The following is a 26,220-nucleotide window of genomic DNA, read 5'->3' as shown; positions in this document are numbered from 1 at the left end:
TTCTTTGTCATGCCTCATTTTAGGAGGATCAGATGGTGACAGGGGTCTCAACAGGGTCAGGCAGCCAGGGAAGACCAGTCTGTGACAGAGGTGAGGTGAATTGCAGATGCAACACTTTATTCTCTCTGTCCAGCAAACACTGGACAAGCCAGATGCTATTTTAAGGCAGTCTGACAAACCTCCAAAGTTGATTTCCAAACTGTATCAAGGGTTGAAAGAGGCTTTTCCCGATGACACAAAACAAAAATGTGAGGAAGACCTGGGAGACGCTATTTATGATGAATGGATCCAGATATGTTAGAATGCCCTTTCATGTTCATATAATCTCAGACATAAATTACTGCAGTTTAAGACCATCCATAGAACGTACTATATGCCAATGAAACTGAATTTCATGCACTCAGAAATTGTATTATTCTGCTGGAGGTGTAAAGCACAAAAGGGGTCATATTTGCATATGTTGTGGTCTTGTTAAGGCTCGCTGAATTCTGGCAAAGAGTATGTTCTTTTATCTAAGCAGGTCTACAGATTCTACCTTCTGTGACGAGTACTGAGGATATGAAGAGGCAGGATGCAGACGCAGGAATTAACAAGGTCAAGGTTTACTCAAACAATGACAAAGAGTATTAACAAAGCGAGTACATGACCCAAAACAGTCACACACAAAACAGTCCAGGGTTAAATAGGGGTGGTGATGAGATGAGGTGCAGGTGATTAGGGTGCGTTGGGTTTCCATTCCGGTGTTGCCGGACCAGGAACCACCAGCCTGAGGAGAGACACATGAAAAGTGAGTGAGACACCGTAGTGAGGAGGAAGGAGCAGTTTCTTGCAGGTCAGGCGGAGAGGGAGGTATTTTGTGGACAGCCAGACACGATTCACAGGCTGGAATACAGGGGCATCACTGTGGTGGCGGTCAGCTTAGTCCTTCTGCCGACGAATGGCCCTCTTAGATGGACATGGGCAGCATCCTAGACCTGTCCGGCCCTGTCGAACCACTCGTCGACAGCGGACGCATTGGTCTGGCTGGGTGTCCAAGGGGCCAGGGCCGGCTGGTACCGGTGGGAACCACACATGCGGAGATCATCTGTTTACCTACTCTGCGTCTCACAAAGACACGGCAGTTGGAACCAAAAATCTCAAATTTGTACTCCTCAGACCAAAGGACAGATTTCCACCGGTCTAATGTCCATTTCTCATGTTTCTTGGCCCAAGCAAGTCTCTTCTTATTATTGGTTTCCTTGTAGCAATTAGACCATGAAGGCCTGATTCACGCAGTCTCCTCTGAACAGTTGATGTTGAGATGTGTTTGTTACTTGAACTCTGTGAAGTATTTATTTTGGCTGCAATCTGAGGTGTCGTTAACTCTAATTAACTTATCCTATGCAGCAGAGGTAACTCTGGGTCTTCCATTCCTGTGGCGGTCCTCATGAGAGCCAGTTTCATCATAGTGCTTGATGGTTTTTGCGACTGTGCTTGAAGAAACTTTCAACGTTCTGACCGTCATGTCTTAAAGTAATGATGGACTGTCGTTTCTCTTTTCTTATTTGTGTCTCGTTTCAGGAAACTAGGCGTATGTCACGGATCACTTCTTCACAGGAGAGACGTTTGAACTTTTAAAAATCAAAATGTGTTTTTTGGCAGAAATGCCTTCTCGAACACGTGAACTTTCATGTGCCTTAATAACAAACTTGTATGCCATCTGTAAATACAAATAAAATTGTTAAATTACGAGCCTAGTTGGTTTAGCCAGAGAAAAAGACAGAAACCTTCCCACTTGCCATGATTGGCTAAGATAATGAGTGGGCTGGATATGCCGAGAGATGAGTTTGGATTGGTCTGCTAGAGATAGCACACTTCTATCTCTTTGAGCTGGTCAGTATGCCTAGGTAATCCTTTCTAATGCGGCTTTTTTTAAAATGTATCACGTAGTAAAACTGCATAAACCTAATGTCAAGTTAAAGTGTACTGTTAGCTAGCTAACGGTAGCTGGCTGGCCCGCTAGCTAATGTTATGTGTATGCTCTCCACTTTCTGGAGGACCAAGTTTTGAAATCAGTGGAATTCGAGTATGATAGCCAAGGAGATGGCGAAAACACCTGTCCGGATTACATCTTCAAACTAAGGGCATCCATGATGTATGTGGGTAACGTTTGCTTGACTAGTTATAGCCTAATGTTAGCTAGCTAACATTGAACCTGGTTGGTTAGCTAACAGCAGATTCATGCAGGGTAGTAATGACATGAGTTGTGATTATGGTTAATTTTTAGCTAGCTAGCTACATGTCTTAACAAAAGACTCCACTATGCAAGTATCCATTTCAATAGAATGTCACTGCAACTGTTGATACACATACTAGCTGGTAAATTCGCTCTGGCTATCTACTCCAATTTCAGACCACGGGTAAGATAGTCTAGCTAGCTACATTTTCAGATATTACACATTTCTAATTTTGACATAAAGTATTTTCATTTCAAGTTAAATTGTACTGTTAGCTAGCTAGCTAACTTAGCTGGCTGGCTCGCTAACTAATGTTATGTCATGCGTTGGGATTCATTGTTTACCTAGCTAGTTATCTAGCTACATGTCTTAACAAAAGTCTCTCGTCTTAGTGTGCCAGAGCTCAGAATAACTGATGAATTTACGAACGCTCAACATTCAACACCGTTCAATATGGCCGGTGTCAGTAAACGTTGACAAAAAGCGTAATTCAATTGTTGCCAGCAGCACAGTTACAGTCCCCAACGCTCTGGATAACATGAAAACAGCCTAACCATCTCTGCTAGAGTGGGGTGTTCTGTCATTATGTGTCTGTGCGCTCTGAACGCGAAACGCTCTGAATTTACGAAAGGACAGTCTAACAGCACAGTTGCAGTCACCAACGCTCTAGATAACATAACAGCCTAACCAGCTCTGCTAGGGCGAGTAATGTTCAGTGAGCTGTTCTCTCTCACGTAGATGTCTGGAAGTAGCTAGCAAGTTAGTACATAATGCTCGGATCAACCCTTAAAGAGATGGGTGGGGCTAAAGCTTAAGAGGGTGTGAACGATGCTGAATGGGTGTAGACAAAGAAGGGCTCTCCAATAGTAGTACCAAAACATTAAAAGGTCATTTTCTCAAAAGTGAGTTTCTAAACTTTCAAAGCAAAATTACTTTCCCATTGTTCCTCAACTGTAGTGTATTATATACCATTTTGTAGCTCTGAGTCTCTACTTTTATCCAACGTAAAAAACACAATTTCAAATGTTGCTACATAAGTTCAAATGTTGCTACCGATTTGAGCTGGTCGGTCACATTTGAGCTGTTCTTGCCATAATATGGACTTGGTCTTTTACCAAATAGGGCTATCTTCTGTATACCACCCCTACCTTGTCATAACACAACTGATTGGCTCAAATGCATTAAGAACGAAATAAATTCCACAAATTAACTTTTAAGAAGGCACCTGTTAATTGAAATGCATTCCAGGAGACTACCTCATGAAGCTGGTTGAGAGAATGCCAAGAGTGTCCAAAGCTGTCATCAAGGCAAAGGGTGGCTACTTTGAAGAATCTCAAATATAAAATATATTTTGATATATTCCATATGTGTTATTTCATAGTTTTGATGTCTTCACTATTATTCTACAATGTAGAAAATAGTCAAATAAAGAAAAACCCTGGAATGAGTAGGTGTGTCCAAACTTTTGACTGGTTCCGTATATACAGTGGGGGAAAAAAGTATTTAGTCAGCCACCAATTGTGCAAGTTCTCCCACTTAAAAAGATGAGAGAGGCCTGTAATTTTCATCATAGGTACACGTCAACTATGACAGACAAAATGAGAAAAAAAATTCCAGAAAATCACATTGTAGGATTTTTTATGAATTTATTTGCAAATTATGGTGGAAAATAAGTATTTGGTCAATAACAAAAGTTTCTCAATACTTTGTTATATACCCTTTGTTGGCAATGACACAGGTCAAACGTTTTCTGTAAGTCTTCACAAGGTTTTCACACACTGTTGCTGGTATTTTGGCCCATTCCTCCATGCAGATATCCTCTAGAGCAGTGATGTTTTGGGGCTGTCGCTGGGCAACACAGACTTTCAACTCCCTCCAAAGATTTTCTATGGGGTTGAGATCTGGAGACTGGCTAGGCCACTCCAAGACCTTGAAATGCTTCTTACAAAGCCACTCCTTCGTTGCCCGGGCGGTGTGTTTGGGATCATTGTCATGCTGAAAGACCCAGCCACATTTAATCTTCAATGCCCTTGCTGATGGAAGGAGGTTTTCACTCAAAATCTCACGATACATGGCCCCATTCATTCTTTCCTTTACACGGATCAGTCGTCCTGGTCCCTTTGCAGAAAAACAGCCCCAAAGCATGATGTTTCCACCCCCATGCTTCACAGTAGGTATGGTGTTCTTTGGATGCAACTCAGCATTCTTTGTCCTCCAAACACGACGAGTTGAGTTTTTACCATAATGTTATATTTTGGTTTCATCTGACCATATGACATTCTCCCAATCCTCTTCTGGATCATCCAAACGCACTCTAGCAAACTTCAGACGGGCCTGGACATGTACTGGCTTAAGCAGGGGGACACGTCTGACACTGCAGGATTTGAGTCCCTGGCGGCGTAGTGTGTTACTGATGGTAGGCTTTGTTACTTTGGTCCCAGCTCTCTGCAGGTCATTCACTAGGTCCCCCCGTGTGGTTCTGGGATTTTTGCTCACCGTTCTTGTGATCATTTTGACCCCACAGGGTGAGATCTTGCGTGGAGCCCCAGATCGAGGGAGATTATCAGTGGTCTTGTATGTCTTCCATTTCCTAATAATTGCTCCCACAGTTGATTTCTTCAAACCAAGCTGCTTACCTATTGCAGATTCAGTCTTCCCAGCCTGGTGCAGGTCTACAATTTTGTTTCTGGTGTCCTTTGACAGCTCTTTGGTCTTGGCCATAGTGGAGTTTGGAGTGTGACTGTTTGAGGTTGTGGACAGGTGTCTTTTACACTGATAACAAGTTAAAACAGGTGCCATTAATACAGGTAACAAGTGGAGGACAGAGGAGCCTCTTAAAGAAGAAGTTACAGGTCTGTGAGAGCCAGAAATCTTGCTTGTTTGTAGGTGACCAAATACTTATTTTCCACCATAATTTGCAAATAAATTCATAAAAAATCCTACAATGTGATTTTCTGGATTTTTTTTCCTCAATGTGTCTGTCATAGATTACGTGTACCTATGATGAAAATTACAGGCCTCTCTCATCTTTTTAAGTGGGAGAACTTGCACAATTGGTGGCTGACTAAATACTTTTTTCCCCCACTGTATTTACAAAAATATATATGGGGGATTGGAAATTATGCAGACAATTACATTGATGGAAGCCACAATCTATCTGCAATATTAAAGCTGATCTACAGCTTAAACTGAGGGGGCGGGAAGTTGTGAGAATCGCATTAAGGGGGCAGGGAACTGCCATCACCTATTTAGTTTGTTTTGACAGAGATCAGAGAACGATGCCAAACTTCTTTACTTACACTTCTGCAATGAACATTTTGTGGTTTCTACTCATCCTCACAGGTAACCCATACCAAAATGTTACTTTTTTTTCAAGATAGTTGGAAAGGTTTCGAGGGGACTTATATAACAGATTTACTAAACGGTGCACCTGTATTTTCCAAAGGGAATTAAGCTTTTAGGACAGAAGAAAACGGTCAAATAACAGTCAGGAATAAGAATACAAAATATGAACGTAAATAGTTAGCCTGGTTTGTTATTGGTGTTTTATCTCTTGCTGAAAAAACGTTGCACCTGGTGAACCGCTTTCTCTTTCTTTAGGGACCTGGGCTGAAGTTCCTCCAATAGACAAGTATGGGTTGAAGGGAGGTTTGGTGTGTCTGGCTGTTGAGGAATCCCCTGGGGAGCTTAAAGAACTTAAATGGAGGTCCGAAAGTGATGTAATAGTTGATGATAAAGAGATCTCTCCTAAATACAAGGAGAAGGTGGATTATAACCCAGTGAACCACTCTCTGTGCATTAAGAATCTGAAGGAAACAGACAGTGGAACTTACATTGAGACTGTTGGAAAATGGAATTTATCACCTATTATTGAGTACAAAGTAACAATACAGGGTGAGTATAATTCAACAACATTTCACTGAGGGCCCCCAAAAAGGCTATGGCCGGCTCTGACTGCATGTGTGGGTATGGAAGTGGGTAAGCAGACCCGAGAAAACCACTGTGGTCCCTCATGATGAATTCCGATTTCTTTGTGGCCCCCACCTCAATCAAAGTTGCTCATCCTTGCTCTAGAGCAGGGGTCTCCAACAGGTTGATTGCGAGCTACCAGTAGCTCGCATACCACCTATGTCTAGCTCACCAAATAATTCTGAAAGTACATGCAATTTTCAAGTGTTCAACCGCAAGCCGTTAAAAACAAATCTCACAAGTATCAGTGACCGCAAGCTCCCAGCTACTATCAAAATCGCAAAAAGACAAACCTAACACAATTTCTGCCAATTAGTTTTAAACAATATTGCCCCTGTCTGTGTGGTGCGCGCGTTTGTCTTTCACTCCGTGTGTAGCCAGTTGATGTGATAACCGTATTGTGGGTTGACAGAAAAACTTCCCCCAAAACATTCTCCATTATATGTTAACTGCAAAGTAGGCTTACCTGGCAGAAGTATATCATGAGTAAGTATATAATTTGTATCTGTTATTTGTTATTTGCAAACATTGCTATGAAATGAGCAGCAGCAGTACAGAACCATCGCTAGACAAGCACATTAGAAGGCATATTCCTCACTCGCTAGATGCACAATTAAAGGGCCAGATGCGCAATTAAAGGGGAATTACACAAAACAATCTGAATGTGTTAGTTTTCTTTTTCTTTCAGACCTAAAAATAAAATGTATTCTGATGTGATTTAAGAATTGACATGGACTTAGAACATCCAATTATGTTGTTTCTCTATGAACAACTGTAATTTTAACAGTGAAAAACAAAAAATATCTAAAACCAGGAAAAATTAAACTGCGAACATAATTTGGGAAAATATGGGTGGGGGGGGCGGAATTACAGATTTTATAGGGCCCCCTCTTAGAGTTGTTTATTAACCATTATTTGACCAGGTATATTGACAGAAAACATAGTGCACCCAGTTTCTCTTGTACACTAAGGACCCGGGGAAGAGTTATAATATAATATAATATAATATGCCATTTAGCAGACGCTTTTATCCAAAGCGACTTATGTTTTTGCAGGGGAGAGGAGAAGAGAAGAATGTGTCTATTTGTAAGCTAGAAAAAAATGAGTAGCTCATGACATGTTGGATTTTTTAAAAGTAGCTCTCATGCTAGAAAAGGTTGGAGACCCCTAGTTTAGACAGTGTATTACATGTGTTAACTTCATGCTGGAGAAAGGCAGTATTTATGATATTTAGTTTTTTTAAATAATTTTGTAGAGTGGAGATTGATTCATTTCAGTTTGACCTTTCATACCTACTTTAATTTTTCAACTGTGTATGTTGCTGGTTATTATTACAGTATAATAACTGTAATATAAGTTAAAAATATTACGGTACATTTCAAACCATACAGTATGTAGAGCAGCAGAAGTAAAAACCTGACATAGGGGAAGTGAGAAAAATACTAGGAAATTAGTCATACTGAGTACCAAATGGATGTTTAATTGAATACACTATATATACAAAAGTATGTGGACACCCCTTCAAATTAGCGGATTCGGCTATTTCAGCCACACCTGTTGCTGACAGATCGAGCACACAGCCATGCAATCTCCATAGACAAACATTGGCAGTAGAATGGCCTTACTGAAGAGCTCAGTGACTTTCAACATGGCACCGTTATAGGATGCCACATTTCCAACAAGTCAGTTCGTCAACTTTCTGCCATGCTAGAGCTGCCCCGGTCAATTGTAAGTGCTGTTATTGTGAAATGGAAACATCTAGGAGCAACAACGGCTGAGCTTCGAAGTGGTAGGCCACACAAGCTCACAGAACGGAACTGCTGAGTGCTGAAGCACGTAGCGCGTAAAAATCGTCTGTCCTCAGTTGCAACGCTCACTACCGAGTTCCAAACTGCCTCTGGAAGCACACACAAGCCTAAGTTCACCATACGCAATGCCAATCGTCGACTGGAGTGGTGTAAAGCTCGCCGCCATTGGACGGATCTGGGTTTGACGGATGCCAGGAGAATTCTACCTGCCCCAATACATAGTGCCAACTGTAAAGTTTGGTGGAAGAGGAATAATGGTCTGGGGCTGTTTTTCATGGATCGGGCTAGGCCCCTTAGTTCCAGTGAAGGGAAATCTTAATGCTACAGCTTACAATTACATTCTAGATGATTCTGTAATTCCAACTTTGTGGCAACAGTTTGGGGAAGGCCCTTTCCTGTTTCAGCATTACAATGCCCCTGTGCAAAAAGCGAGGTCCATACAGAAATGGTTTGTCGAGATCGGTGTGGATGATCTTGACTGGCCTGCACAGAGCCCTGACCTCAACCCCATCGAACACCTTTGGGATGAATTGGAACACAGACTGCGAGCCAGGCCTAATCGCCCAACATCAGTGCCCGACCTTACTAATGCTCTTGCATTTTAGCCAGGTAGCCTAGGACAACAAAAAATGAAAATGTGTACTGTATGACAGAGTGATAGACCGTTTTGTCAACATGAAAGAGAGGATGGCACACACAGAGAGAGAAATCAGAACCATGGACAGCCACATCATATTTAGCTTGATTGGACTAAATTGTTTTTGGTATCTTTTAGTTGTCACTGTATTAGACTAAGCATAGGTGATTTGATGATGATGAAATGTTGAAGTTGAAATGGTGCTGGAATAGTGGAGGCAGCTCCTGTTTCCTTTGTGACTTGCGTTAACTCTACGTGCTTCTAAATCAATAGTTGTTTATTGCTGTAGGTCACGTAACCGTTTGTTACATGCAATATGCTTTGTGGACTTCACCGGACAGAGGTTGCTCTCTGGTTTTGTGATGAAACAAAGGTGTGGTTGAATTTATTCTGCCACTGTGTCTTCTTATTCTCTCAGCCTTAGGCCTATATATCACGGTCGGAAGGCATATGAACTAACAGATTATAGAGCAAACAACGCAATTATCACAACACATAGGTTATAATATGGCATTTTTTTTCTGGCTTTGCTTCCCCAGTGACTGTACCCACACACCACTACTGGTTATAACTGGTTTATGCACAGTCATTCTTTTGTTTTGCCATAGGATTAAACTCACACTCCTCTGACTCTTCTTGTCATGGATATAACCTTTCTTTTTTCCAACTCCACTGGTTCTTGTAGAAGCTGTTTCCATGCCAGTCATGAAGGTGGTGTCTCTCTCCTCCAATTCAAGTACGGGACAATGTAAGATCGCAGTGAACTGTTCTGTTAAAGATGTCTGGGCGTTGTCTGTCTGTTACGGGGTTCAGTGCACACTGTCACAGCAGTCTCTGTCACTCACCGGAATCAATATCACCATCTCCAACGACAACAACACTATCCAGTGCACCGGCAAAAATCACGTCAGTGCAGAGACCAACTCAGAACGCTTGAAGGACATATGTAAGTCCAATTTACTAGCTTCCAACTTCTGTGCCTCTATCATTATTTAAAAATAAATCAACAAAGTTTTAATATAATTTAAGTTATAATTATATTAGAATTTTCCAGCAAAATTGTGAATAACAGTGTGTGTGCATGACCTCTCAGGTATAGAGAAGGATGGGAAAGCTTCAAAATCCCAAGTTGGCATCATTATGGGCCTCATTGCGGGCAGTATTGCTGGTGGATTGTTATTCGTTATTGTGTTTGTTGGTATACAACGGATCATATCAACCAGAAGAAGGTCCCATGAAGACCAGCAGCCACTGCAGGTACCTTCTCTGTCCATCATTTATCAATCGTCAGTGTCCTGGAAAAACCTTGTATCTCAAAATAGTGTTTATTTTCAGATCTATCTCCACGTAGGCATGTCACATGGAGGGGAATGACTACTTTCAATACTTTAAAAACAAGTTTAAATCACAAAAAAATGAGGACGCTGAAGCTATGTTTCTCAAAATGTTTAAAGAATGATAATTTGAATGTTTTTACAGTATAATGTCTCGTATCCTAACAGGTCAACACAGTGAGAGCTCCACAAGGGGAGATGCCGGGACCACAAAACACAGGGAGGTCTGAGGTAACATCAATCTACGTCACTATAGGGAAACCAGGAGCAGCAGGAGTGGAGCTCCCGCCACCAGAAGAGATGCCAGACACACAGTCAGAGTCGCTCTACAGCACTGTGCAGCAAACAGCTGCAGAAGAGTGTCACCTAGTGGACAAAGTGGGCGCTCCAAAAGAGGTGAGGCCAGAGCCGCAGAGCCCTTCTGAGGCAAAGCCTACATCAATCTACAGCACTGTACAGAAACCAGCAGCAGCGCAGCGCCGCCCAGTGGACAAAGAAGGGAATAATCTCAACAAACCAGACAGAACTGCACAATAGGAGATAAACTGCCGCTCCGTCGCTCTCACAGTTACCCTGATATTACATTGACTAAGACTTGACCCATGTACTCAGATAGCGAAAAGCAAACACATGGGAGATTTGGAAGGAGCAGAATGATGGGAAAATGGAATATAAAACATAAAACATTTAGATCAATTTTTTAAAACGTATTTTTACTTCATTACTAATTCCATCCATTAGCACTGTACATGCTTTATTAAAAATAAACGTATAAAAAACAGCTGAATTGACAAATGGAATCCCATTGTTTGATCCCATCTTCAACAAACTGGAAATAAGGTTGAGATGACAGGCTCAACCATACAATAGCAATAAAAAGACACGTACAATCAATCAACTCAATCAATCAAAAGTATATCATATTTTTTCGATTATCATTTTTGTAATAAGTACTGCATGTGTAATTATTGACTAAAATGCACTAATTGTACTTCGCTCCGGCCATGTAAATCGCTGCTAAATGACTAAAAATGTTAATGTAAATGTTAGATGAGAAAACATATTTACAAATATCAATAGAAAGGTTCAATCAATTTCTGTAGGATCTGTTACATCTACCTGGCTATGTGGAAGAACTACACAGGTACACAGGAACTACACAGGTATGACAATCAATTATGGCTAAAAGCAGAAGCATTTATCCTGTAGGTAGTACTTTGCATTAATCAAAATCATACATTCTGGGTCGGTTTCCTGGACACAGATTAAGCCTAGTCCTGGACTTAAAAACACTCTAAATGGACAATCTCCATTGAACATACTTCTTATTCCAGGACTAGGTTTAATCTGTGAATTTGAATTACATTTTATTTGAAATAGTAAACAGGATACAGAATTTCAAAAGCCGAACAAATGAAATGGTTGGTGGAAATATAATTGTATATTCTAAGCATTAAGGTTAAAATAGTATATAAACGTTATTTCCAGAGAAAAGTGATATATTATTTGATATCTGGATTCAATTAAACTTTCTTTGAATTGCACTTAATTCAATTCTACTTCCTGCCACTCAAACTCAAATTTTACATTGTGTGGTGTGGCCAATTTAATTTGAATTTCAGAATTGAGCCCAACCCTGGTTATTGTTATTTTGTATTTGTATAAAAGCTTTTGAGTGTGTGTATATGTGTGTGTGTACTGTATAAATGAGCCTTAAACATGTACTTACTTGATGCTGTCATTAAGATTTGTATTGTCAATCAAGACCCACTGTCCGTCTTGCATCATTTCTGTCAGTCCAATCCAGGGGAGTGTCTCCAACACTCCTTCTCAGTGATGTAGTCAAGTCACTTAACCTCGAGCCTGAGTCGAGTCCCAAGTCCCTAGTGTTCGAGTCTGAGTCCAAGTCCGAGTCCTTTATTCGCAAGTCACCAGTCGAGCCATGGATGCAGATGTCCTCCGTGGTGGTTGCAGGCGTATTGACTCTGTCCATTGCTGGAGAAGTGAAACTCCGAGCAACATTACAAATATTTTTTCATGACCCTCCGCTTGTACTGTATTTTAGTTTTTTACACTTGTACCCTCATAATATACTGAAAAATAAGGATTACTGTACCACCACAAATAACAATAACTGTAGCAACTCTGTGTTCATAAACATGGATATCGACTTAACCACTTCAGCATGGTTTTATGGCACAGTCGATGTCACGCAGGGCTATGGGCCAGAAGGTTGAGGGTTCGCCGACCATCTAACCTGGTCTCAGAGCATTTCCTATTATTCTGTACATAAATCCGAGACACTCCATTTAGTGTGATACAGTATGTTAATTTTGGTATGGTTACAGAAGACAGATGGTTACATAAAGCAAAAAAAAAGGAGGGTGGTTGGTTGGTTGAGGTGGATGGGTAGGCGTATAACACGAACGTCTAGCAACCCAAAGGTTTCGAGTTTGAATCTCATCACGGACAACTTTATCATTTTAGTTAATTAGCAACTTTTCAACTACTTACTACTTTTTAGCTACTTTGCAACTACTTAGCATGTTAACTAACCCTAAACCTAACCCTAACCTTACCCCTTTTAGCTAACAAAACTTCACATTTTAGAGTGGCCTTTTATTGTCCCCAGCACCTATTTAATGATCATGCTGTTTAATCATCTTCTTGATTTGTCACACATGTCAGATGGATGGATTATCTTGGCAAAGGAGAAATACTCACTAACAGGGATGTAAACTAATTTGTGCACAAAATTGTAGAGAAAAAAGCTTTTTGTGCGCATTGGAAAATTTCTGGGATCTTTTATTTCAGTTTATGAAACATGGGACCAACACTTTACATGTTGCTTTTATATTTTTGTTCTGTGTATAATACATATTTTTATTCGTAACATATACAAAATGGGTGATGGACATCCACAAATGAATACATACCATATGAAACTTAACATATCATACTAAATGGAGATCCCGGATTTAAGTACAAAATAATACGAAATGCTCTGAGACCAGGTTGGATTACCACGGACAAGCTCACTCTCCATACCTGTCTCGTTACACTATAATCAGAGCCGGCTGCAGACAATGATCAGCTATGGGGAAATCAGATTTCCAACATCTTGATTTATAGTTATATAAAATATATGCAAACATATTCCAACAACAAGTTTCTGTGCCAATGTACCATACACAACCAATAAGCAATGCATAACTGCATACCGATTACCGACTTTGAGTGCTTCATCATGGTTTGCGTTTTCAACACCACAATCAAATAGAAAAGGTATCGAAGGCTTGACTTGACAATCCCTAAATGTCAGTAAGATTATTGGTGTTTTGTAACAGATTGGATTCTGGAATGATATTAGAGTGGAGTGGATGAACGTGCACAGGTAGCCTACATGAGACTTTTGAAGTAGCCTAATCAGATTCAAACATTGTGACTGGTTGTGTTTATGCCACACATAAAAGGTCATACGTTTTCAAAGTTAAATGACAAATATGTACAGTGCCTTCAGAAAGTATTCACACCCCTTGACTTTCTCCACATTTTGTTGTTACAGCATGAATTTTAAATGGATAAAATTGATATATTTCTTTTCACTGGCCTACACACAAACATAATGTAAATGTTTTTCGAATTTTTCACAAATTAATAAAAAATAAAAACCTGAAATATCTTGAGTCAATAAGTATTCAACCCCTTTGTGATGGTAAGCCTACATAGGTTCAGGAGTACAAATGTGTTTAACAAGTCACATAATAAGTTGCATGGACTCACTCTGTGTGCAATAATAATGTTTTACATTATTTCTTAACGACTACCTCATCTCTGAACCCCACACATATAATTATCTGTAAAGTCCCTCAGTCGAGCAGTGAATTTCAAACAAAGATTCAACCACAAAGACCAGGGAGGTTTTAAATGAAGTTATTAATTACACTTTGTACACTGAGTCACTACAAAGATACATGCATCCTTCCTAATTCAGTTGCCGGCGAGGAAGGAAACCGCTCAGGGATTCACCATGAGGCTAATGGTGACTTTAAAACAGTTACAGAGTTTAATGGCTGTGATAGGAGAAAACTGAGGATGGATCAACAACATTGTAGTTACTCCACAATACTAACCTAATTGACAGAGTGAAATGAAGGAAGCTTGTACAAAATACAAATATTCCAAAACATGCATCCAGTTTGCAACAAGGCACTAATGTACTGTAATACTTCAAAAAATGTGGCAAAGCAATTCACTTTTTTTCCTGAATACAAAGTGTTATGTTTGGGGCATTACTTAGCAACAGTCTCCATATTTTCAACCATAGTAGTGGCTGCATCATGTTATGGGTATGGTTGTAATCGTTAAGGACTGGGACGTTTTTCAGGATAAAGAATAAACGGAAAAGAGCTAAGCACAGGCAAAATCCTAGAGGAAATCCTGGTTCAGTCTGCTTTCCACCAGACACTGGGAGATGAATTCATCTTTCAGCAGGACAATAACCTAAAACACAAGGCCAAATCTACACTGAAGATGCTTACCAAGAAGACAGTGAATGTTCCTGAGTGGCCGAGTTACAGTTTGACTTAAATCTGCTTGAAAATCTATGGTGAGACTTACTGCAAATATTCAATGCATTGTGGTGTTGTAGGCTAGTCTAGGTAGGATAATGTTATTGTCCGTAAGGCCATACAAATTAAATTAACAGTTTCTTTTTTTGAAAAGTGAAGCGAGCCAGCAAAAAATATATACAATCGTAATAAAAAAAATAAAAAAAAGTTATACGCCTTGTAATAATACTAAACCTTTGTACAACACCTAGCAACCTCACCAATAGATTTTAGCCTTTTGGTATTGTAGCGAACACCGGGGCAGGGAATACTACTCGCGTCACTGGCTACGCATCATGCCTTAGGGTTAACCTACTTGCTGGGAATTGTAACGTGGCTTATAGCGAGGTTTGCTATACTGCCCCCTCTATACTTGAAGGCACGTCCCTGTGCTTAAACTACTCAGCCCCCTAGCACGTCCGAGCCAAGCGTTCCAATGGCCACACGGCCGCCATCCCACTTCTGACACCAATATAGCAAACATTTACATTACATTTTAGTCATTTAGCAGACGCTCTTATCCAGAGCGACTTACAGTTAGTGAGTGCATACATACTTTTTTATTTTTCATACTGGCCCCCCTTGGGAATCGAACCCACAACCCTGGCGTTGCAAACGCCATGCTCTACCAACTGAGCTACATCCCTGCCGGCCATTCCCTCCCCTACCCTGGACGACGCTGGGCCAATTGTGCGCCGCCCCAAACGACAGGACAAGGAACTGAAACCGGGTCACTGGCGTGAAAGGTAAACACCCTATGCAACGTGGCAACAGGGTTAACCCACTTGGTAGGAATAGTATTATTACATTTACATTTACATTTATGTTATTTAGCAGACGCTCTTATCCAGAGCATTCACCTTATAGCCAGTGGGATAACCACTTTACAATGATATTTTTTTTTTTTTTGGGGGGGGGGGGGTGGGTAGAAGGATTACTTTATCCTATCCCAGGTATTCCTTAAAGAGGTGGGGTTTCAAATGTCTCCGGAAGGTGGTGAGTGACTCCGCTGTCCTGGCATCGTGAGGGAGCTTGTTCCACCATTGGGGTGCCAGAGCAGCGAACAGTTTTGACTGGGCTGAGCGGGAACTGTGCTTCAGCAGAGGTAGGGGAGCCAGCAGGCCAGAGGTGGGTGAACGCAATGCCCTCGTTTGGGTGTAGGGACTGATCAGAGCCTGAAGGTACGGAGGTGCCGTTTCCCTCACAGCTCCGTAGGCAAGCACCATGGTCTACAGTCTACAGTCTACATTACAATTTACATTTTAGCAGACACACTCATCCAGAGCAATTTACAGGAGCAATTAGGGTTAAGTGCCCTGCTCAAGGGCACATCAAGCGATTTTTCAACTAGTCAGCTCAGGGATTTGAACCATCAACCTTTCGTTTACTGGCACAACACTCTTAACCGCTAGGCAACCTGCCTCCCTCATCATGGATCATATAGCGAGGATTGTGCCAGTATAAGGGTTTTAGAATGACAGTCACAGAGACCAGGGTTTGAGGCCCAGTCAGGGTACCCCCCTAACAAAACAATACACATATAATCCAGAATAAATTTTTTTATATAGGATGAGCCATGACTAGAATACAATCTATACATAGAAAGTGGGATAAACAGTATGTAAATGTATTAAAGTGACCAGTGGTCAATTACTCTATGTATATAGGGCAGCAGTCTTTAAGGTGCAGGGAAGAGTACCTGGTGGTAGCCGGCTAGAACAGTGACTAAGGTTCAGAGCAGGGTACTGGGCGGAGGCCGGCTAGGGGTGACTGTTTAACAGTCTGATGGCCTGGAGATAGAATCTGTTTCTCAGTCTCTCGGTCCCAGCTTTGATGCACCTGTACTGTCTCTGCCTTCTAGATGGTAGCGGGGTGAACAGGCCGTGGCTCGGGTGGTTGAGGTACTTGATGATCTTCTTGGCCTTCCTGTGATGCCAGGTGCTGTAGATGTCCTGGAGGGCAGGCAGTGTGCCCCCGGTGATGCATTGGGCTAACCCCACCATCCAGTGGAGAGGCCTGCGGTTTCGGACGGTGCAATTGCCGTACCAGGCAGTGATACAGCCCGACAGGATGCTCTCAATGGTGCATCTGTAGAAGTTCGTGGGGGTTTTAGGGGCCAAGATGAAATTATTCAGCCTCCTGAGGTTAAAGAGGCGCTGAGGGTGAAGAGGCCTTCTTCACCACACTGTCTGTGTGAAGGGACCATTTCAGGTTGCCAGTGACGTGCATGCAGCGAAACTTGAAGCTTTTCACCCTATCCACTGCGGCCCCGTCGATGTGGATAGGGGTGGGCTCTCTCTGCTGACTTCTGTAGTCCATGATCAGCTCCTTCGTTTTGTTGACGTTGAGGGAGAGATTATTTTCCTGGCACCACTCAGCCAGGGCTCTCACCTCCTCCCTGTAGCCTGTCTCATCGTTGTTGCTAATCAGGCCTACCACTGTTGTGTCGTCAGCAAACTTGATGATTGAGTTGGAGACGTGCTTGGCCACGCAGTCATGGATGAACAGGGAGGATTGGGTGAATTGGTTGATTAATCGGATAGGATGACGTCTTTCGGATTGGATGTTAAACGGGTGTCCTGACTCTCTGTGGTCACTAAAGATCCCATGGCACTTATCGTAAGAGTAGGGGTGTTAACCCTGGTGTCCTGGCTCAATTCCCAATCTGGCCCTCATACCATCATGGCCACCTAATCATCCCCAGCTTCCAATTGGCTCTTTCATTCCCCCTCCTCTCCCCTGTAACTATGCCCCAGGTCATTGCTGTAAATGAGAATGTGTTTTCAGTCAACTTACCTGGTAAAATAAGGGTAAAATAAAAAAATGCTACACAAATATAAATAACATATATATTTTTTTACTAATCCAACCCAGCCTGTTAGTAGTTGGACTTATTGTACCTGTTATTGAGATGACTGTTCCAGTTTATATGATTTAGGTAGTCTCAATGATCAATCTTCCGGATCGGCTTGGAATTGTATAGTGAACTTGGGTGAATGACTGAGTGAGCTGTTCCGGTTGTAGCTGTATCGAGGAGGGAGCTAGTACAGTGTGGGAGAGCGGTGGACGATAGCGGAAGCGGAGATGGAGCTTGAATCGGATGGCGGTGGAAATAAGGATGAATGGACTTTTGTCCAAAATAATGGAAAAATAAGTAACATTTCTATGTGAAAGGAAACGTCTAGTGTTGGTAATACCTCATTGTATCTGGTAGAAGTTTGTTTTCTGGGAGTATTGGGGCCCAATTTGGTGGATCCGTGGGGAGTATCCAAAATGGTGATGAAAGCCTTGGTTAAAGTACAGTCGGTGAGAATCACAAGGAGTGTTCTTGTACTGATTTTACGTGTTTCTGCTGATCAGAAGGAAGGTTTGTTTGGCTTCACTCGAGTTGATAATTATCCTGTGTCGTGTTTTGAGCTACGGAGCAGGGCACCTGTCAAAGGAGTCATTTTTGAAGTGTCGGAAGATGTTGACATTGAAATGCTAAAGGAAATTCCTGGAGTGGTAGATGTTCGTAGGATGGATCGTGTGGTTAATGGAAGGAAGGAGAAGAGTTTGTCAGTTCTTCTGTTTTTCAATGTGGAGTCCCTCCTAAACCGAGTACACCTGGGAAATGTGTACTAAACTGTCAGAGCTTTTGAAGCCAGACCATTGCAATGTAAGAGATGTAAAATGTTTGGTCATGTGTCTGCAGACAGAAGGAGCCGAGATGTGGGACTTGTGGGGAAGATCACTTTGATTGAGATCGTATAGCGGAAGAGAATTGCGAAGGAATAAAGTTTTGTAACTGTGGAGGAGAACATGAGGCGACATCATTGGAATGCCCAAATGGGGTGAAAGAGATGGAGGCTGCCAAAATCAGGGCAGTTCAGTCTGTCTCCTATGCGGAGGCAGTAAAAATGGTAGAAAGAGCAGAAGGCCGATGGTAGTGAATTACAGGGGAGCTATACAGCAACATGCACCGAGGCCTGCGCGTCACCAGCAGGATGCAGACATGCTTCAAGTGAGTTTTTTTGTATTTATTTTGTATTTATTACGGATCAGCTACTCTTCCTGGGGTCCAAACAAGATTAAGGCAATTAGCTACATCATGTCTGCTGGTGTGTGTGTCTCTTCACAGTCCGCGCTGTTCCATATGGTGTAGTTCTATCTGTTTTTTATATCAGATTTTACTGCTCGACTGAGTTACTTGATGTGGAGTAGAGTTCCATGTAGTCATGGCTCTATGTAGTACTGTGCATTTCCCATAGTCTATTCTGGACTTGGGGACTGTGAAGAGACCTCTGGTGGCATGTCTTGTGATGTATGCATGGGTGTCCGAGCTTTGTGCTATTCGTTTAAACAGATAGCTCGGTGCTTTCAACATGTCAATACCTCTCACAAAGACAAGTAGTGATGCAGTCAATCGCTCCTCTACTTTGAACCAGGAGAGATTGACATGCATGTTATTGATGTTTGCTCTCCATGTACAGTGAGGGAAAAAAGTATTTAGTCAGCCACCAATTGTGTAAGTTCTCCCACTTAAAAAGATGAGAGAGGCCTGTAATTTTCATCATAGGTACACGTCAACTATGACAGACAAATTGAGATTTTTTTTCTCCAGAAAATCACATTGTAGGATTTTTTATGAATTTATTTGCAAATTACGGTGGAAAATAAGTATTTGGTCACCTACAAACAAGCAAGATTTCTGGCTCTCGCAGACCTGTAACTTCTTCTTTAAGAGGCTCCTCTGTCCTCCACTCGTTACCTGTATTAATGGCACCTGTTTGAACTTGTTATCAGTATAAAAGACACCTATCCACAACCTCAAACAGTCACACTCCAAACTCCACTATGGCCAAGACCAAAGAGCTGTCAAAGGACACCAGAAACAAAATTGTAGACCTGCACCAGGCTGGGAAGACTGAATCTGCAATAGGTAAGCAGCTTGGTTTGAAGAAATCAACTGTGGGAGCAATTATTAGGAAATGGAAGACATACAAGACCACTGATAATCTCCCTCGATCTGGGGCTCCATGCAAGATCTCACCCCGTGGGGTCAAAATGATCACAAGAACGGTGAGCAAAAATCCCAGAACCACACGGGGGGACCTAGTGAATGACCTGCAGAGAGCTGGGACCAAAGTAACAAAGCCTACCATCAGTAACACACTACGCCGCCAGGGACTCAAATCCTGCAGTGCGAGACGTGTCCCCCTGCTTAAGCCAGCAACGAAGGAGTGGCTTCGTAAGAAGCATTTCAAGGTCCTGGAGTGGCCTAGCCAGTTTCCAGATATCAACCCCATAGAAAATCTTTGGAGGGAGTTGAAAGTCTGTGTTGCCCAGCGACAGCCCCAAAACATCACTGCTCTAGAGGAGATCTGCATGGAGGAATGGGCCAAAATACCAGCAACAGTGTGTGAAAACCTTGTGAAGACTTACAGAAAACATTTGACCTGTGTCATTGCCAATAAAGGGTATATAACAAAGTATTGAGAAACTTTTGTTATTGACCAAATACTTATTTTCCACCATAATTCGCAAATAAATTCATAAAAAATCCTACAATGTGATTTTCTGGATTTTTTTTCCTCATTTTGTCTGTCATAGTTGACGTGTACCTATGATGATTAAGTGGGAGAACTTGCACAATTGGTGGCTGACTAAATACTTTTTTTCCCCACTGTATATAATGATCCTGTAATGTCTTAAATAGCCATAACTTTTTACAGCTTGTAAGAAATAATCTGACAGAGAATCCCATTTTTGCTGTATGACTGTGTGTTTTTAACATAATAAATCATTCATTTATACTGTGCCTTGCAAAAGTAATTGAAAACAGAAATAACGGAAAAGTGGTGCGTGCATATGTATTCACCCCCTTTGCTATGAAGCCCCTAAATTAGATCTGGTTCAACCAATTACCTTCAGAAGTTACATAATTAGTTAAATAAAGTCCACCTGAGTGCAATCTAAGTGTCACATGATCTCAGTATATATACACCTGTTCTGAAAGGCCCCAGAGTCTGCAACACCACTAAGCAAGGGGCACCACCAAGCAAGCGGCACCATGAAGACCAAGGAGCACTCCAAACAAGTCAGGGACAAGGTTGTGGAGAAGTACAGATCAGGGTGGGGTTATAAAAAAATATCAGAAACTTTGAACATCTCATGGAACACCATTAAATCCATTATTAAAAAATGGAAAGAATATGGCACATAAATCCTACAATGTGATTTTCTGGATTTTCTTCTTCTCATTTTGTCTGTCATAATTGACGAGTACCTATGATGAAAATTACAGGCCTCTCTCATCTTTTTAAGTGGGAGAACTTGCACAATTGGTGGCAGACTAAATACTTTTTTTCCACACTGTATATATACAGCAGAAAAACACCCCCAAAGCAAAATGTTTCCACCTCCATGTTTGACGGTGGGGATGGTGTTCTTGGGGTCATAGGCAGCATTCCTCATCCTCCAAACACGGCGAGTTGAGTTGATGGCAAAGAGCTCGATTTTGGTCTCATCTGACCACAACACTTTCACCCAGTTCTCCTCTGAATCATTCAGATGTTCATTGGCAAACTTCAGACGGGCCTGTATATGTGCTTTCTTGAGCAGGGGGACCTTGCGGGCGCTGCAGGATTTCAGTCCTTCACGGCGTAGTGTGTTACCAATTGTTTTCTTGGTGACTATGGTCCCAGCTGCCTTGAGATCATTGACAAGATCCTTCCGTGTAGTTCTGGGCTGATTCCTCACCGTTCTCATGATAATTGCAACTCCACGAGGTGAGATCTTGCATGGACCCCAGGCCGAGGGAGATTGACAGTTATTTTGTGTTTCTTCCATTTGCGAATAATCGCTCCAACTGTTGTCACCTTCTCACCAAGCTGCTTGGCGATGGTCTTGTAGCCCATTCCAGCCTTGTGTAGGTCTACAATCTTGTCCTTGACATCCTTGGAGAGCTCTTTGGTCTTGGCCATGGTGGAGAGTTTGGAATCTGATTGATTGATTGCTTCTGTGGACAGGTATCTTTTATACAGGTACCTGTATAAAGACACCTGGGAGCCAGAACTCTTTCTGATTGAGAGGGGGTCAAATTCTTATTTCCCTCATTAAAATGCAAATCAATTTATAACATTTTTGACATGCGTTTTTCTGGATTTTTGTTGTTGTTATTCTGTCTCTCACTGTTCTAATAAACCTACCATAAAAATTATAGACTGATCATGTCTTTGTCAGTGGGAAAACGTACAAAATCAGCAGGGGATCAAATACCTTTTTCCCTCACTGTACATGGATGTACACTTCTCCCTCTCTGTCACGGATGCCATGGTTGCCCTTAGTTTGAAGATTTAATCCAGAAACAGGTGTTTTCTCCATCTCCTTAGCTATCATACTCTAATTCCACTGATTTCAAAACTTGGTCCCTTAGAAAGTGGAGAGCAACCCTTGTGCAGTTCTACTATGCGATATATATATATATTTTATTTTATTTTTTAAAGCTGAATTAGACAGGATTACCTACACATACTGACCAGCTCAAATAGACAGAAGCGTGCTACATGGCAGACCAATCCGAACTCATCTCTCGGCATGTCCAGCCCACTCATTATCTTAGCCAATCATGGCTAGCAGGAAGGTTGTTGTTTTTTTCTGTGGCTAAACCAACTAGGCTCATAATTTAACCATTTTATTCGTATTTACAGATGACATACACGTTTGTTATTAATGCACATGAAAGTTCACATGTTCCAGAAGGCATTTCTGCCAAAAAACGCATTTTGATTTTTAAAAAAAGTTCACGTGAAGTAGTGACACGCGACATACGCCTAGTTTCCTGAAACAAGTTACATTTTGTCAGTTATGCATTGATGTGTAGGTTCAGAGTTTGTTGTTGGCATGTCATGCCTAAGTTTGCTAATCTTGCCAATGAAAAAAATATTAAAGTAGTTGGCAATATCAGAGGGTTTTGTGATGAATGAGCCATCTGATTCAATGAAGGATGGAGCTGAGTTCGCCTTTTTTTTACCCAAAAGTTCATTTAAGGTGCTCCAAAGCTTTTTAAAACCATCCTTTATACCATTTCTATTTGTTTCATGGTACATCGTTGTGTACAGATTTGTGTACAGAGCGCTTTGAACTAATTGAGAACGCCGATTGGCTAATCGCAGCAAGCTGCTGCAACCATAAACTGAAAGTACAGCTATAATGCTGGTAAACAAATAATAATTTTGAAAACCATATTAATAGATTGTTAAAAAAAAAAAAAATTGTTGTTGCATTCAATTGTCGAAAACACTGTAGTAAATACTACAGTAATGTCTGCAAAAATAGTACTGTCCGCAAACACTACAGTTTTTTTAACTAAAGCAATACTACAGTAGACCTATTTAATTTGCATATACAGTACCCTGCCCATTCCCATTCCCCTCCCCCATATCTAAATACCTGTAAATACTACAGTAATGTCCGCAAAAACACTATATTAAATACTACGGTATACTACAGTCTGCAAGAACTCTACAGTAATTGCTATAGTATATAATACCATTTATTTACTATAGAACAGAGATTTTTGCAGACTAAACAGCATTCACAGTAGTGTTTTTGCGGACTTATGCAAAAACACTACTGTGAACACTACAGTAGTCCGCAAAAACAATACAGTGAATATGTATACCATAGTATACTATAGTATTTTATTCATGTGAGACGAGACAGAATGTGAATTACGAGCCCAGGATTTCACATATTCCTCCCACTACATTCCCCTCTTATCACTAAGAACAGTTACACCACATATTTTATATTTGAACTACTGGCCATAGGGCATCCACTCTCATACTGTCATAGGTGACAGTACATGGGGGGAGAATAGATCTGACCTTGGATGGTTGCTAAGTGATCATTGACTCTAGTCAGGTTGCTCTCACAGTCTTGGAGATCTGAGGATAACAGCTCTCTCTGGGTTACGAACAGAAGAGATTTACATCAAATTAGAAGACAGTGGGGTTCTCTTGAATTCTGACCTTGGATGTTTGGGGTGGTGAGGTGCAATACAGAACTCATTCAGTTACTATTTTCCCTTGGGCTTCATTTGAATATGTGGTAAACTAGCAACCATGTCAGTGTACTTAGGCTGTAATCATACTGGTACCATCTCTAAAGGCAGTATCAAGATAATTGTCTTGTCATGCTAATTCAAACATGGCCTGTAGAATTTACTGTAGGTAGGATTCTAGCTCGCTGTAATTACAGTGTGTGTCCATCATCTTACATAGGACAATATAAGAACATTCTGAGATGTTCTCTGTCAGTTAAGTATCATTCAAGATGGATGGTTAAGGAGAGCCAGCAGACAATACATTATTTTCATAATAATAATAATAATAATAATAATAATAATAATAATAATAATAATATAATGTATGATGACATACTGTATAATCAAATAATTTCTAATATAATAATAGTTTTCATAATGACAGCACCTGTCAATTTGACTATTTTTGTGGTATCTCCTGGTGCCCGATACTGACAGCTGTTTGAGGAACTGTTGTTTTCTGTGAATCTATTTGTATAAATCGGTGACAGGGACACTATTCTCATATTTACATACTGTCTCTGCTGCCTGCTGCACAAGGGTTAGCCAAATCCCCACATGTGGCCAATGGGGTCATTGCTGGGATGTTGCCCAAGGCAGGTAAAGGATGTGGTGTATTCAGATTATGTACAGTGGGGAAAAAAAGTATTTAGTCAGCCACCAATTCTGCAAGTTCTCCCACTTAAAAAGATGAGAGAGGCCTGTAATTTTAATCATAGGTACACGTCAACTATGACAGACACATTGAGAAAAAAAATCCAGAAAATCACATTGTAGGATTTTTTAATGAATTTATTTGCAAATTATGGTGGAAAATAAGTGTTTGGTCAATAACAAAAGTTTCTCAAAACTTTGTTGTATACCCTTTGTTGGCAATGACACAGGTCAAACGTTTTCTGCAAGTCTTCACAAGGTTTTCACACACTGTTGCTGGTATTTTGGCCCATTCCTCCATGCAGATCTCCTCTAGAGCAGTGATGTTTTGGGGCTGTCGCTGGGCAACACAGACTTTCAACTCCCTCCAAAGATTTTCTATGGGGTTGAAATCTAGAGACTGGCTAGGCCACTCCAGGACCTTGAAATGCTTCTTATGAAGCCACTCCTTCGTTGCCCGGGCGGTGTGTTTGCGATCATTGTCATGCTGAAAGACCCAGCCACGTTTCATCTTCAATGCCCTTGCTGATGGAAGGAGGTTTTCACTCAAAATCTCACGATACATGGCCCCATTCATTCTTTCCTTTACACGGATCAGTCGTCCTGGTCCCTTTGCAGAAAAACAGCCCCAAAGCATGATGTTTCCACCCCCATGCTTCACAGTACGTATGGTGTTCTTTGGATGCAACTCAGCATTCTTTGTCCTCCAAACACGACGAGTTGAGTTTTTACCAAAAAGTTCTATTTTGGTTTAATCTGACCATATGACATTCTCCCAATCCTCTTCTGGATCATCCAAATGCACTCTAGCAAACTTCAGACGGGCCTGGACATGTGCTGGCTTAAGCAGGGGGACACGTCTGGCACTGCAGGATTTGAGTCCCTGGCGGCGTAGTGTGTTACTGATGGTAGGCTTTGTTACTTTGGTCCCAGCTCTCTGCAGGTCATTCACTAGGTCCCTCTGTGTGGTTCTGGGATTTTTGCTCACCGTTCTTGTGATCATTTTGACCCCACGGGGTGAGATCTTGCGTGGAGCCCCAGATCGAGGGAGAATATCAGTGGTCTTGTATGTCTTCCATTTCCTAATAATTGCTCCCACAGTTGATTTCTTCAAACCAAGCTGCTTACCTATTGCAGATTCAGTCTTCCCAGCCTGGTGCAGGTCTACAATGTTGTTTCTGGTGTCCTTTGACAGCTCTTTGGTCTTGGCCATAGTGGAGTTTGGAGTGTGACTGTTTGAGGTTGTGGACAGGTGTCTTTTATACTGATAACAAGTTCAAACAGGTGCCATTAATACAGATAACGAGTGGAGGACAGAGGAGCCTCTTAAAGAAGAAGTTACAGGTCTGTGAGAGCCAGAAATCTTGCTTGTTTGTAGGTGACCAAATACTTATTTTCCACCATAATTTGCAAATAAATTCATTAAAAATCCTACAATGTGATTTTCTGGATTTTTTTTTCTCAATTTGTCTGTCATAGTTGACGTGTACCTATGATGAAAATTACAGGCCTCTCTCATCTTTTTAAGTGGTAGAACTTGCACAATTGGTGGCTGACTAAATACTTTTTTTCCTCACTGTATTAGTAATTTGATCCTATTTTCATGGTTTTAAAATGACCAAAATGATGGACCAATATAGGGCTGTCAAACGATTAAAATAATTAATCGAGTTAATGGCATTAGTTAATCGCAACGTTTGAATTAGCTCACATTTGGCCCTAAAGAAAGATTTTTCCATTTAAAAAGCAGTGCATTGAGTTACAGGCATACTATGCTATGATTGTAAGGGACGGAAACACAACACTATCTAGGCTGCATCAGAATGTTTTAATAGCATTTTCACCATGAACAACAGAAAAGTCACTGTAAAATACTGTGCTATTAATGCTCCCAATGTTTAAGT

General features: G+C 41.2%; 1 protein-coding gene across 1 annotated transcript; it reads left to right on the top strand.

Annotated features, from left to right (window-relative positions):
* The first annotated feature begins 5,484 nt into the window (after positions 1-5,484).
* On the top strand, positions 5,485-11,726 carry LOC311132828 (uncharacterized protein). Its single transcript, XM_084166179.1, has 5 exons — positions 5,485-5,558; positions 5,817-6,110; positions 9,316-9,576; positions 9,724-9,887; positions 10,133-11,726. Exons 1-5 carry the CDS (start codon positions 5,495-5,497, stop codon positions 10,499-10,501), a joined length of 1,152 nt encoding a protein of 383 aa, XP_084022305.1. The 5' UTR covers positions 5,485-5,494; the 3' UTR covers positions 10,502-11,726.
* Positions 11,727-26,220: the final 14,494 nt, after the last annotated feature.

Source organism: Coregonus lavaretus (genome assembly GCF_964263955.1).
Source record: "Coregonus lavaretus genome assembly, chromosome: 7".
NCBI classification, from domain to species: Eukaryota; Metazoa; Chordata; class Actinopteri; order Salmoniformes; family Salmonidae; genus Coregonus; species Coregonus lavaretus.
The sequence above is the reverse complement of the archived record's forward strand: the minus strand, read 5'-3'. Positions and strand labels throughout refer to the sequence as shown.

Coding starts and splice junctions, on each gene's coding strand:
- LOC311132828 (XM_084166179.1), top strand. CDS start 5,495: ATGCCAAACTTCTTTACTTACACTTCTGCAATGAACATTTTGTGGTTT. Junction 5,559..5,816: donor GTTTCTACTCATCCTCACAG/GTAACCCATACC, acceptor CTCTTTCTTTAG/GGACCTGGGCTGAAGTTCCT. Junction 6,111..9,315: donor GTACAAAGTAACAATACAGG/GTGAGTATAATT, acceptor TGGTTCTTGTAG/AAGCTGTTTCCATGCCAGTC.